Source organism: Cheilinus undulatus, linkage group 22, assembly GCF_018320785.1.
Source record: "Cheilinus undulatus linkage group 22, ASM1832078v1, whole genome shotgun sequence".
Lineage (NCBI taxonomy): Eukaryota > Metazoa > Chordata > Actinopteri > Labriformes > Labridae > Cheilinus > Cheilinus undulatus.
Window position 1 is genome coordinate 22,651,998 of NC_054886.1, and position 14,161 is coordinate 22,666,158.

A 14,161-nucleotide genomic window follows, 5' to 3' on the forward strand; every position below is an offset into this window, starting at 1 on the left:
GCACCTGGGACACTATTTAAACTGCAAAATAAAGGTCAGAAACCAGCTATAAAAGTATGCAAGTCATTGTAAGTAATAGTCACTATGAGTTACTTCAGCTAATTAACCTCTGGTGGGTTTTTGGCAAAATGAAAAAATGGACTCAATGGAAAATAGACTTGGGCTTGTCTAGTGCTCTTCTAGTCACCACAGGTCACACCTTACCATTCATACTCTTTTACTCCATTCACACACTGGTGGTATCCCCATTCACATGCCACCAACAGTGGGAGCAAATTGGGTGTTAACATCAACCTTGCCCAAATACTGGCATGTGACTGCAGGATTGAACCCACAACCTCCTGATTGCAGGATGACCAACTCTACCTACTCTGCCACAGTCGCCCTGAAAGAGACTGCATAATCATTTTTTCCTGCTTTCCTCATAAACCACTATTTCTGTATGAAGTATACTGTGTGAATGGTGCATGCATTATGCAAAAGTGCAACCCTAAGGTAAACCAGGTCAAATACTGGAGTGCATTATTATTTTCTTGCACTCTTTCCTAACAGCCTAATGACTCAGACTCATAATTAAATTCAAACTGAAGACTAGGTTTGAAACCTAAAGGCAAAAAAAACTTCACTTGCTTAAAAAAAAAAAAAAATGTAAATATATATATATATATATATATATATATATATATATATATATATAATTTTAACCTTAATTGTGCGAGAAAAATAACTTGATCCTCCATGTATGGCCTGCATTCCAACAGGTATGCTTTTAAAATGTGTGACACACATGAACACACACTACTTATAGTGGCTATACAGTATAACCATCTAACCCAAGGCTTCTCAAAGTGTGGGCCAGTCCTACTGTTACATCATCAATTGTTTAAAAAAACAGAACTAAGAAGAATTTGAGTCAGAAGATTGAATTCACATGTCACCTTTTGTTACACAATCAGTGTCAAGGTTTAACTGAGCAACAAAGTACAACTGAAGACATGAATTTTAGAAAACAAAACAGAGCTGACTGTTCAGATATCTGATCAAAAATGCAAACAATGGTGGCTTATTAATCTTACTTTGTCACTCTGCAGATCCTTCTTAATAAAGTTAATGTCACTGAAAGTACTGGTAAATCATAGTTAGGAAGCAGCAGTGAAAATAGATGTTTGATGATGCTCATGTTTTGGATGTATGAGAGTTTGGTAGGCCCAAGAGAAGGTTTCAGATTGGTCTGCAGCATACTGAAGTTTGGGAAAGGCTGATCTAAACAATCATGTCTTAATGTCTGAGTTGTATGTCATAATCCAGCCTGGATTATATGACTTTGTTGTCTGCCTACTCTTGATCTTACTGCTCTGTTGCAATAACAACAAACTAAAGTCATGTCTGACTATTACAACATCAGGACAAAGCAATGAAATGGTTTCTCTATAAACAAAATTAGTATTCAGGTACACTTGTTAGCAGATTATAAGAGGGGAGGTACATGTTGCATGTCATTAAACTATAACAGACATTACCTGAAATATTTTATATGATCTCTGCACTAATGCTGTAATAACATGAACTTGAATGAGAGAAGGCATGCGTCCCTCAAGCACATAAGACCACTGCTGTGAGTCAAGACGAAATGTAGACAACCATCTGCTTGTGCAGAGTATTTCTGATGACATTTTTACTTTCAGAGTTACTGCAAATTCTGCTAATGAAGACTCACTCCACAACTTCCACTGAGCCCTCCAATGCTGGGACAGGACAGCTGCTCTGTCTGTGGCACTCTCCAGAGCTGAGTAAAGGTTGGTCTGAAGATGAACAAACTGTACCCTCAAATGAATCTGGCACTGCCCACGCACATGCATGATCAAAGGTTGAAGTGCAGAGACCAAATGTCTGCAACACAGACAATCAGTGACGAAAACTTTGGCAATGACACACAGTGCTGAGAGCACCTTTGATGTGCTATTCACGTAAAACAAGCATGTTATGCAATCTTCAAGTTCCAACATGTAAACTGGCATTTACCCCTATATGTACAGGCACATTGGGAAACGTTCCCACTTTGTTGCCACAAACTCTTAAATCCCAGGTTTTCCTATTTTACAAGGGAGCTTTGCAGACTCCAACTTCCTGACACCACTATGACAACTACAGGAAAGGTTCCCATGTGCACATTTCAGTGGCTAGCTTTAGTTGGTATTTACTTCCCGAACAAGTTTTGGAAGGAGTTTGGTTCCTCCTAGAGCAACTGTGAGGCTCTGACAGCTGGACTCAATGAACTCCAGACATCTGCTCTTGCTACGTTGAAGAACGCGTGATGCAAGTAAGCGTAGCTAATAAGAATCTCAGGAAGGACGGGGAAATGGTTTGCTATAGGTCAAATGCACTCAATGACAGCCACATGCACCCACGCAGGACCCAGACCATTCATACGCACACGGGGTGCCCATCAGTACTCACATGCTGGTGCTGTAACGGTGACAGTAACTGCTGTGAATCCGCTGTCAAGTAACCGGACACCGAGTGTAACTCTGTCGACTATCAGAGTGTGTATTTATGCTCCTTTAGTCGCTAACACACAAACAAATACAGACACGCTGCAGCTCGGAAGAGGAGACAGGGGGTTTATATGTACACAAACTCAGGTAGGATAGACACAAACACACGGAGTGACTTCGGGACGGCCGAGCGGGCGCGTTCAAAGCGTCGTTACGCACACTGTCATAGACGCACGCATACACAAGCACACACTTGCTCAGTCCCTCATATGTGACAAAGGCGCTAGGACTCTGAAGCTAGTTGCTAACTGTCTACTAGTGCTAACTTAGCTAGCAGCTGGCACCGTCCGTCTCCGTCTGGCGGATATAGGAGTCTGCTACTGCGCCTGCTTCTTACTCCCTGTTAATCTCTCTCTCCCTCTCTCTCTCTCAGTCGCCCCTCTCTCTCCGTAAGCTTTCATCCCTCTCTTTGACATGACGCAACCACACACGCCTCCTCAGCTGTACGCCAATCACAGAAGAGGGCAAGTCAGCGCGCGGCAGGATTTAAAGAGCTCGAGACAAATGGCGAGTTATGTGTAACTTAACATAATATGAATGGGGCAATGTGAAGCAATACAGGGGAATTATCACCCTGATGCAAAGGTTAACAGTCCCATGAAGAGTTATGTAATATTTTTAGTTAAAATCCGATAATTTTCACAACAGAAATACTGACATGCTTGAGCGGAGAGCGCAGATGTTATAAATGACAGTGACATGGCCTGCAGTAGCCTAGCTTATTTTTTTTACTGCGTCATGCGTCAACGGTTTGCCACAACACTTTTAATTATGTTGTAAATTACAGACACAATGGCTTTCCATTCAAAAAAAAAGATTTCCACATTCACCATTTAGCATGAATATAGTTGACATCAGTGAATAAAAGCTTCTACAACCAGTATTTTAATTGAGAATGAAGGTAGGTGCTAACTCTATAGCATCAAACAGACGAAAGATTTAAGCTAGTCAGCACATTTAGCAGCTAAAGAGCCATATAAATCCCTAGGGGGTGAAAAGAGAGGCCAAAATGGAGCTGAGAGAAAGGTAAATATTGAACTTGCCTGAAGACACAACAAGAATTTGTAACGTAATTCCTTCTTCCCTCTTCTTCCAAAAGGCATAAAACTCTGTCAATAACGGAGTAATAAGCCAAGCCCTTGTTAATTATATTAGTAACACCTGGGGTTGTCCTACAGTGGCCTGGACGTGTCAAACTAAATAACAAAGTCTGCAGCACTTTTGCAAAGCTTGAAACAAGCTTACATTAACCAAAACATTTCAAGATTTCATAAATACATTTGCAATAGCAAAAAAACGTTGCTATTCTAATGTAAAGGCTTTTACAAATGATGAAACAAATGTATATTTTACAAAACAAATTTTCGAAAGTCCAATACAAAATTACGAAATGTGAAACACTTTGACAAAACCTGAAACAAATTGACAAAGTCGTATACAATATTGCAAGGTCTGAAACACTTTTTAAAATTTTTTGAAAAAAATTACAAAGTTTGAAAGAAAACAACAGTCTGAAACGCTTTTAACAGAAACTTTTTTACATTTCATAAAAAAATAATAAAAACTACATTTAAAATTTACATTTAAAAACAATTACAACATACTTTTATATAAGCTGAGACAAATTTACTAGTAAGACACTTTTACAACTTCTGATGCAAATCTGCAAACAGCAGATTCTCAAGAAAGGACATATACCAAATGCTGGAAGTGACCCAAGTTTCATTTTTTTGTAAAAGTGTTAAAGACTTTCTTATTTTGTATTAAACTTTTAGAAAGTCTTTCAGACTTTGTTGTTTTGTATCGAACTTTGTAAATGTGTTTAAAGTTTTGTAAAAGTGTTTCTGACTTTATTTTGCATTGAACTTTGTAAATTAGTTTCAAGTGTTTTTTTTTTTTTTATTTTGCATTGAACTTTGTAAATTTGTCAGGTTTTGTTATTTTGTATTGGAATTTGTAAGGTGTTTCACGTTTTGTAAAAGTGTTCCAGCCCTGTAGTTTTCTATCTGACTTTATTAATTTGTTTCAAGTTTGTTGAAAGTGTTTAACACTTAATATTTTTTTTATCCAGCTTTCTCTACATTTGTTTTGTAAAATGTAAATTTGTTTTTTTCATTTGTAAAAGCGTTTTGCTAATGTAAATTAGTTTTATGAAATGTAAAAAGTTTTAGTTAATGTAAATTTGTTTCAAGCTTTGTAAAAAGGTTTCAGACTTTGTAACTTTTTATTGCAGTTCCAGGTCTCTGTTTTTGTCCTCTTAGCCACTGACAAGTCAGAATGTCTCTTTCAATATAAGTTACTAATAGTACAAAAGGTATTAAATGTTCAGTTTGCTTATTTGTATTTACTTTCAATGAAAGCTTAGCACATGCTCAAATAACAGTTTGTCCTTTGGTCTGTACAAACAAATTAGGCTGTGTAAGTAGAAACAACTGGAGATGGTCATAGGAAAAAAGCACACAGCTCAAGACAAATTAAACATGTTTAACATTTAGGATAAAAAAAAATACATTTGAGAAAGTCATAAAAAGTTATGCCTTTTTCATTCCTATTATTAATTGCACATTTGACAATGATTATGCTATGGTGATGGGCCCATTTCTTTTTAATTCTCTTTTTTTTCTGATTTTAATTCAGTTATTATTGCTTTATATTGTAAAAAAATATAACTTTACCTTTAAAATTGTAGAACATACCACCTGTACACCTTGTGTTGTTCTATTCCAATGTTCTATATCAATATTAGAATGACTGGTACGTTTTTCCCTCCTGGAAATTAATGCCACAATAAATTCTAGGTAGCTGAAAAACTTGGGAAGTGGAGCATGAGGCAAAAAATAAGGGAGAAAGTTGTGGTGCAGAGGGAAAGAAAAAGCTCTGGTGCTGGAAATAGCTGAAAAGCAAAGGGATTTGATTACAGGTTCTTAAAATGGTGCTTTGTAGTCTTGCTTTGTAAGGTGGACAATGGACTACTGTGCTTTTATCTGAAACCCATGCGATTCACACGCATTCTGCATCTTTATTAATGAACTGACCCAGATCTACATGGAAATACAGGCTGAAACCCAATGTTGTTATTATAGTTAAATAAAAATCAACATTTAGGATAAGAGGAAATGTGGACAACCATCTTCCCTGTGCCATAAGTAAAAAACTACATGCAGCAAAGCACGACTGTAGTTCGGTATCTCACTTAGACACAATCATGTACAGGGACTGGGCACTGATAGGCTCATGGTTGATTTTCAATTCTTGTGTATACTCTTATCAGTTTAAGATTACATAGTCTGTGTCAATGGCCTTACTGTAGTATGCAGTCAAAGTCAACTAACTTTTAGGCAGTAGCAAAATTGATCATGATATTAAAAGGGAATCAGACACTTAGAAAATATCTATTTATTCTCGGTTAGGATTCAGTCTAAAAAGCACACAATAATTTTACCTTACTTTGACCTAATGTTGTGTTACACTCCATTTTAGTTTATTTAAACATGCTGTCTTTCTCTCTATCTGTCTTAAACTTATTGTCTCTCCCTCTGTTAGTCCTCAGGCGGCCTTTAAAAGGTTGTGATTAACACTGTACTCTCATAGGTTCTCACACTTCCTTTGAAGCACAGAGAGTCTGCTCAGAAATGCCAAGTGGGCCAATGACAGCGTGCCAAAGTGTTACATCACCATTGCTGAGTAGCTATGCCAAAATGGAACTAGCTGAAAGAATTTTTATGAGGCTCTTTCTCAGTGATATAGACTCTCTGTAGTTCTGTTGACAGTTTGTGTTCACTAAAGGGTGCACAAATATTACATTGTGTTTAGCAGGGTTCAATATTTATCATTTAAAGTGACCTTTTGCCTTCTCAGAGAGCAGTAACAGTGAGCTTTCATGATGCTGTTTTTTAGCAAAGACCTTGCATTCTCTCTGTGTAAGTAACTTCTAAAGAGTAAACCACAGTGATACAATCGGTGCATTACTTGGAATGTAGATGTTATCACTACAGGGGCTTCTGTAGGTTTAACAAGCTACTTATTTCAATGGATCACCTTATATTAAGCCTTATTTTACATTTCTTTTAGATTAGATTAAGCAGGAGAGAGGTAATAAATACAATCTCCAGTTCAACCATAATAATGTAAAGGCTGTGCTAGGTATTACATAACAGATTCCACCCTCTAACTGTGACAGAGTCAGGAGACTACCCCCATTTACAGTATCTCATGAGTCATAAAAGCAGAGATTTTATCATCTGCTCTAGAGACATGCAAAACAAGTTCTAACAACGTAACTTTCCTCTTCTGTAGACAAAATAGGAGATGCTCTACTGGCCCTATTCTATAAAAGCAAAAAGGGATTGAATCATTGAGTCACCTGTTGAAATCACATTGAATTACTTTCTCTTCCATTTTCATAAAGTCAGCATTTTTTTGCACTTTGAGCACACCTTGCATAATGTTATATCTGTAGACAATAAAGTAGGAAAAAAATCTGCTGTTGTACACTCAGGCTTATATTACTTTAGTTTGACATTTCTGGAGGAAGTGAGATCATTTGTGTTTTGATGCTGCATTAACAGCTTCCTCTTCAAAAAGGCCAAAAGTCAGTCTAGTGTAGGTTTATTGGAACCAGCCTCTCATTCATTTTTTTTTTCTCGTTCATGTGGTTTTCTTGGCATGATGAGTCCAATTGCAGATGTTCAGCTAGCGCACTAAAGGTCATTTCTGCTGACATGGGTAATCCTGTCCGGTCTTCTACTAAATTCAAATGAGCACTCATCAGAGAAGACAAAAATGTGAAAAACATATGTCCACAGGAGAACATGAAGATAATCTGTAAATGAAAAGATTGCTATTATATAATTTGAAGTAGCCCTGCCAGCTCAACCCACTAAAGTTGTCTTTCAACTTCCACTTTGCATCGTTTCTTCTAGTTGTTTCAATATTCTCTCACAGAAGAAATAATAATTAATGCAATCAACGAATACTAATAGAAAACTTGATTTAGATTGAATACTTTTTAATAGTTTTTTTGCACAAGTCATGTTTAATATTGAACATCTAACTTCAGACAGCCATGGATGCCGGTGGGGAAGTACGAGCCTTGTGCTTTCATGGAACATAAGGTAAATAAAAACATATATACTGATAAGAAAAGGTAGTACGTTTTTGCTAGCTACCAGTCCAGTATCATAAGTGCCATTCATGGAAGTCTGACACAATAACTTTTGTTTTTATTATTGAATTTTGATGATTTTAGAGTCATAATCTTTATGAAAAGCAAATAACATAATCATTGAAGTTTTGTTTACATTTTCATTCTCAACTCTCAGAATGTGATTTTTCAATCAGCCTGATAAGTCCTGAGTCCCTTAAAGCAGACTTAACTCTTCAGTAATGTAATATTGATTACTGCAACCACTCTGGCTAACAAATCAAAGTGGAGATGAGCTATAGTAGGCTGTACCGTATCTTAACTTAATGTCTTGTATTGTATTGTATTGTATCCTATTAAATACTGTATCAAGGTTCTGTCTTATCCTATCATTTCATATTACTTCGTATCATATCCCAATATATGGCATCATCAGGATGTTTCGAGACAGTCTGGAGGCAGCAGGCACCTTGGATACCACGTATATCACAACACTGTTTTCAGAGGGTTTATAATGTAACACTTTCTCGTTTTTTTTTTTTTATTATTCATTGTCTTGCTTTTTCTTTCTTTTGGCATGGCCTCAAGGATGGAATCACTTCATGGCGGTCATCAGTTATTGCTGTCTATCACAAATGCACACATTTGGCAGCTTTCTTACTGGCTAGTCATTGGTAGAGTGCCCCGTTAGGGGGATTCCAGACATGTTGTTGTTGCATTGTTGTAAAGGGCTTCATGTTGTTGTCTATATCAGCCGTCTCTGGGAGGCCCCGATCATAATGCGTTGTATCATATCATATTACATTCTAACATAGTGTTATATATTACCAAACTACATTGTGTCAATTTATGTTATGTCATGTTGTATTGCATCGCAGCATACCACACTGCATCACATCCTATCTTACTTTAATACATGACATGACTGCAGCTGTTACTTTTAATTGCTGCTAACACTCTGACACCTCTGTCAGTATGGTATGGTATCATTTGGTATTTCTAAATTTATCTTTGGGCTGCTATTGTTATTTCTATTCTACACGCACCATTAACCAATCACATGACTGAAATTGTTGGTTTTGTATACTGCTTCCACCCTGGCAAACAAGTCAAAGTGGGTTTGTGGTGTGTTGGGCACATGAGCTCAGTCAACTGTAAAAGAGCTGCCCCACATGAATAGGTGAATAGCCACTGCTCAGTAACTCTCCCAGTCCCCAATTTTCTACATGCTTGTGCTCTTTCCCTCTGCAACAGGAGAACTTTTCAGGCCTGCTGCTCTGATTTCTTCCTGATCAGTGCAACAGGACAGACAACAAACCCTTCAGCCATGTTCAGAACTACCTACCTGTTGCCCTGCAGCCAAATTACAACTCTCTAAAAGCTGAAATAACTAATTTGACACCATTTAAGGCTGGTGGTAAATGGTTTTGAAGCTCATCATAGCTCATGTCCCCAAAAGTAATAATGAGGACATATCTGACACTACAGCACATTCATCCATTAGACACAGCTTGTGCTCAATATTACATAAGAGTGAAGTGAAGAAAAACAGTTGTCAGAGTGAGAAAATAGGACAGACAATCTGTGCTAGACAGGATGGACTTTTGTCCCAGGGAGGAACCAATTTAAAGCCATAGTAAACTTTTATCAGGGTCCCACATTCATGGCATTCATATGCATGCCATTTACACAGATACATATAATAATGCCATTAAACTCATTTATGGACAGGAGCCCACTGACCTGCTTTTCTGTTTAACAGACACCTCAAAGGGTAATTTATCCAGTGTAAAAACATGTGGAGACATATAAACCATTTACTAGCCTATACAAACACTGTTATCATTATTATGGTGGCAATAACACTCATGAAGATATGGGACCAAAGAATGCACACCGACTGTTGAAGCCCAGACAGATAGAGTGTGTAAATATTAATCTGGTCACTTGAGGTATTCCCTGAAATCAGAATGAAAATTAACTCATTTCTAGTTAAGGTAAAAATGGGAATGTTACGTCTTTGGCAGCCAAAGTGTAATTAATTCAAATTCTACGTATTAAAGTTGTGCACACTGGACTTAAATACTGTATGTCAGCAGATGCGCATGCAGCAGACCTTCAGTGGTGCTCAGCTCCATAAGATGTTGTGGGATGTTAAGTGTTAAATAAGTAATTTCCCTGAAGAAGAAATATTTTCCCACATGTGAGATTATTTTTATAAAGCAATAATAACATGTAGCAGCATACATTTCATATAATGACAGAAGTTTTATTAAATTATTTCCTGTGTAGTATTGTTTCCTGGTGTTGTTCTTCAAAATAAAATTCTTCAATGATGATTAGCAATAGAGACCTTATTTGTCATAGACTTGGCAGGAATAGAACATGTCTGTCATTGATACTTTACTAATCTAAGCACCGCAGACATGAGGGATTGAACTGTGGCTGCTTGTAGAGAGACCGCCACAGCCCGCTTCTTTTAATGATTCATGAGGAAGGTTATTATAGTTAACTAAAACTAAATAACTAAAACTAAAATTCAAAACTAATTTTAGACAACTGAAACTTAATATAAACTAAGCTTTACCAAAAAAATGAAAACTAACAACAACTGTAGAGTGCTTACAAAACTAACTAAAATGAAATTAAAAAAAAAAAAAAGAGACAAATATCCTTAGCTTTAGTCTGAACTATACTGACTGGCACCTAAACCCAAGTCTGGGAAGTGTAAAATGACCTGAATTGATTGATTAAGACTTCACACAGTGGTAGTTTTATGTCTGGAGTTGTATTCAAACATAAAAATTTAAGTAAATAAAATGATAAGTTAAGAGTAGTCTGTTTGAAAATGTATGATGTTCACTCAGCCCTGACATCTATCAAAAACAATACTAAAACTAACACTAAAACTAATAAAAACTGAACTAAAATGAAGCATTTTCACAAAACAAAAACTAAACTAACAAACCAGCAGTAAAAACAAATACAAACTAAACTGAAATTAAACACAGAAAGTGAAAATGAAATAAAAAAAAAGTCAAAACAAATGATATAACCTTGTTCAGAACTAAAGTCAAGTGAAATAAAACACTCCTTCAGCAGACAGGTGTTTGTTCCTGCTGCATCTGGTTCAAGTGAAAAATAGACAAGTATTTCAGCAATTAGCCTGCCCCTGACCTTATGGCAGCCATCCCCAAATGGCAGCCCGCGGACCACTTCTGGCCCACCAGCAGGTGTCATCTGGCCCGTGAGACATTTGGGGGAAAAATGGAAATTTAAAAAAATATATAGATTTTTAATGTTTATTCTCTTTGGTGTTAAAAATATATTTTTTTTCACTCATTTATCATGATCTTTCTATAATTATAACAAGGAAAAGTGGTAATACCATGCAATAAATGAGTTAGATATGGTACCTTGGACTCTCTTTAGAGCAGGGAGGAGAATTGTAAAAAGACGCACAGCAGAGTGGCAGCAGCGCAACTTCATCACCTCAACTCTGCAAACCTGCTGCCCAAAAAGGGGCTGATGTAGACTGTATGATTTTTAAGACTATAAGAGAAAGATTTATTGTCAAATTTAATATTGATTATTTTGTTGAAGATGAAGAATTTAACCACCGTGCGCAGCTGCACAGACTCTCATTGAGTCCAGCCCTTCTCGCACCTCTGACTAGTTTTCTTTATCTCAGGCCTACCGACGTTTTTTGCCTTGTAAAACTAAACTTCTATCCCTGTGGGGAATTAAAACAGCTGCTCTCAGGATAGCAAACACTTTCCCTGCGTAACAGTCCGTCAGCCACAAACGCAGAGTATCTCACTTTGGTGATTAAATTTAATGCCAGCCTGATTTAATCCCTCACAAAGAATCTGTAATGCCAAACTAATATCAACAACATTTATTTACATACAATTCAATTTTATGTCCACAAGACGTGCAATTATGGTCTTGATCACTTACATTTAAACAGGACATAGTTTATAAATCCTACGTGCATTTAATTCCAGGTCTTGTCAAAAAAATGGTAAAAATTACACTCATAACGATAAAACAAATTGTTTATACCTGAAGATGTATTCCTAACCTGGACACAGGCTGTTCTATGACATGAGAGATTGGCATTTTTGGTCTTGGTGCAGAGCTCACAACATTTACGCACGGAGATGTGCTAGTTCATGACGCGTGCAGAGATGTCAGGGGGACTCAGAGAGAACGGGCATGCAGAAGAACGACTGTTGTGGCTCAGCCATATAAGTCAAATTTTCACTCAGTAGGTGAGGGTTTATAGCTGCTTGAGCAGTAATAGAGCAGCAGTCAGAGAAACATCTCAGCAGGATCCTACTCTCACTCTCTTTGTAGCATCCCTCCCTCCTGAGTGAATGACGGTTGACTCTCATACTGATGGTTTTCGTGGTTTATTTTAACTTGACAAAGTCAACATAATGTAGTTGCAGAAGTCCCAAAAGCATAAAAATTCACCATAAGAGCTTAATGCCTGCACAGGAGGTGCTAGGTTTTCACTTTCTACCGTAGCTCTCTTTGTTTACGATCATTGATTTTAATGATCATATTCCTTGTTGCAATAATAAGGATATTTATCATTTCCATCTGTCTAAAAAAGTGGTCACTATGTGTTAATTATTTTCATCATAACATTAATCCCAATAGCTCTCTATTGGGGTCTTCTCCTCAAAATAAAAAATATAAACCAGATGATCTTGCCCCCCTTACACCCCCCTCACACACACCCCTGCACATCTCCCCTTCCCTCACACACAGCAGCTTCTTTCCCCTCCTCCCTCTGCTTCAGTGTAATCATCTTTTGTTAAATAACCTTTAAATATACATTGTCTTTATTTATTTTCACCTGCGATCTGATTTTTAAAACAGCTGATCTGCATGAGGAAGTTTGACTAAACAATGATAGAAGAAGACAGGAGAGGTCGCAGAATAACGGGTGAATTTACTGGAAAGACGCGATGAAACTTTCTGTGCAGCAAGTACAGGGAGAGCGAGCGGAAATTCTGAACACTCATAGGTCCGTGACAGCACGGTTACCGGCTTACGGTTGTAAAAATAAAAGTAAATGTTACGCTGCAAAAAGGCAAATAATCCATAAAATATCATTAAACTAAGATATTGCAGTGGTTTTTGTAATATTTAGATCTCTATTAACACAGAAATTTACATTTATAGCTTGATTTCTTCCCCACATTCGCCACCATCTTTCTTTGAGTGATAACCCTTAAAACCAAGTGAGGTCCAGGAACAGCTCAAAATTGAGCAAGATAACGCCCTCAATCTCACCCCTTAAGCTCAACTCTCGGGAGTATTGGGACAGCCCTCGCACTTCACGGGATCGCGCATTTTGAGACTGAGGGTTAAGATTGAGGGTTAAGGGGAGAAATGGGATTCGGCGCTCAAGGCTCAACATTTACACTAAATTTGGTTACTTACACTCTTTCTGGACTCTGCACTGATCCAAGGTCGGGTGAAATAATCTCAGGGTCTGATCAGATATTGCAGACAACAGGTTGCCATTTTAAAGCCATAAACAGTCATGCTGAATAAATGTTTATAATGAATATTCCAGTCTTCCATATTCCAGTGGGTCTTAAAAACGTTGAAAAATGTGTAACACTTCCCACCTGATACAAGGACAGTATATTTATGACTGACCTGTTTAGATTACTTGCAAATAAATCCTCTGTCTAAAGTGTAGCTAATTAAGCCATACTCTGTGTGTATATATATATGTGAACATTTAAGAAATCATGTCTGGCCCTTGGCTTTCTGTCCTTGAAAAATTTTGGCTCCCAGGAAAAACTAATTGGGGAACCCTGACTTATGGTGAATTCGGATCAGAGCGCAGCTGCCTTGCTCTGTGCCAGAATTTAATTTACTGTTTTCTGGCACAAATCTCTCTGTTATGATATTTTTAATGACCTGTAGGCCACCGTAGATGAACAAAAACAGTATGTAGCTAGCTTTCAACAGGAACATCAGCTAACAACAGATTATTTTAAATCGTCGTAGCCTTATGGGGACCATGACTTCACTGGGCCAAATTAAACCAAGCCAGGAAAGAGGTGATAAACTTTCTAATGGTTTAAATCCAAAATTCCTGTGTTTTCACATGTCTGCATCAACCTTATTTTATAAGCTATCTATAAATGTTCAACATTTTCTATGAGATTATTGCCTTACAATGAATACATTTTGTGTTAATCTTTTAAAATTAGTCTTATAAAGTCTAAATAACATTAATAAACATCCTATTCATGTTGAGATGCAGATTAACTGTTAACAAGTCTCTGATAAGTCCCCATAAGTTACTTATAGGCGATAAATAATGTATTATTTATGCTTTAAATAACACTTAAAGAGACTTATCAATGCTGATAGGCAACCTTAGTATAAAGTGTTGCTTTTTTGCTTGTGTGATGCACATTCAATCATTTAA

The 14,161-nt window shown here is 37.1% G+C and overlaps 1 protein-coding gene across 2 annotated transcripts in view; it reads right to left on the reverse strand.

Annotated features, from left to right (window-relative positions):
- The window catches only part of LOC121504157 (pyruvate carboxylase, mitochondrial-like), a 465,432-nt gene extending 461,748 nt beyond the window's left edge, over positions 1-3,684 (reverse strand). The window contains exon 1 of one of the 2 annotated variants that reach the window (XM_041778797.1): positions 3,599-3,684. Coding sequence is in view for 1 of the 2 variants with exons in the window: in XM_041778795.1 (XP_041634729.1) it covers positions 2,458-2,459 (2 nt within the window). In the remaining variant the exon portion in view is untranslated. Of the gene's footprint in view, positions 1-2,457; positions 2,915-3,598 lie in introns of those variants that run through there. The other variant, XM_041778795.1, reaches the window with a different exon arrangement.
- Between the last annotated feature and the right edge of the window lie 10,477 nt (positions 3,685-14,161).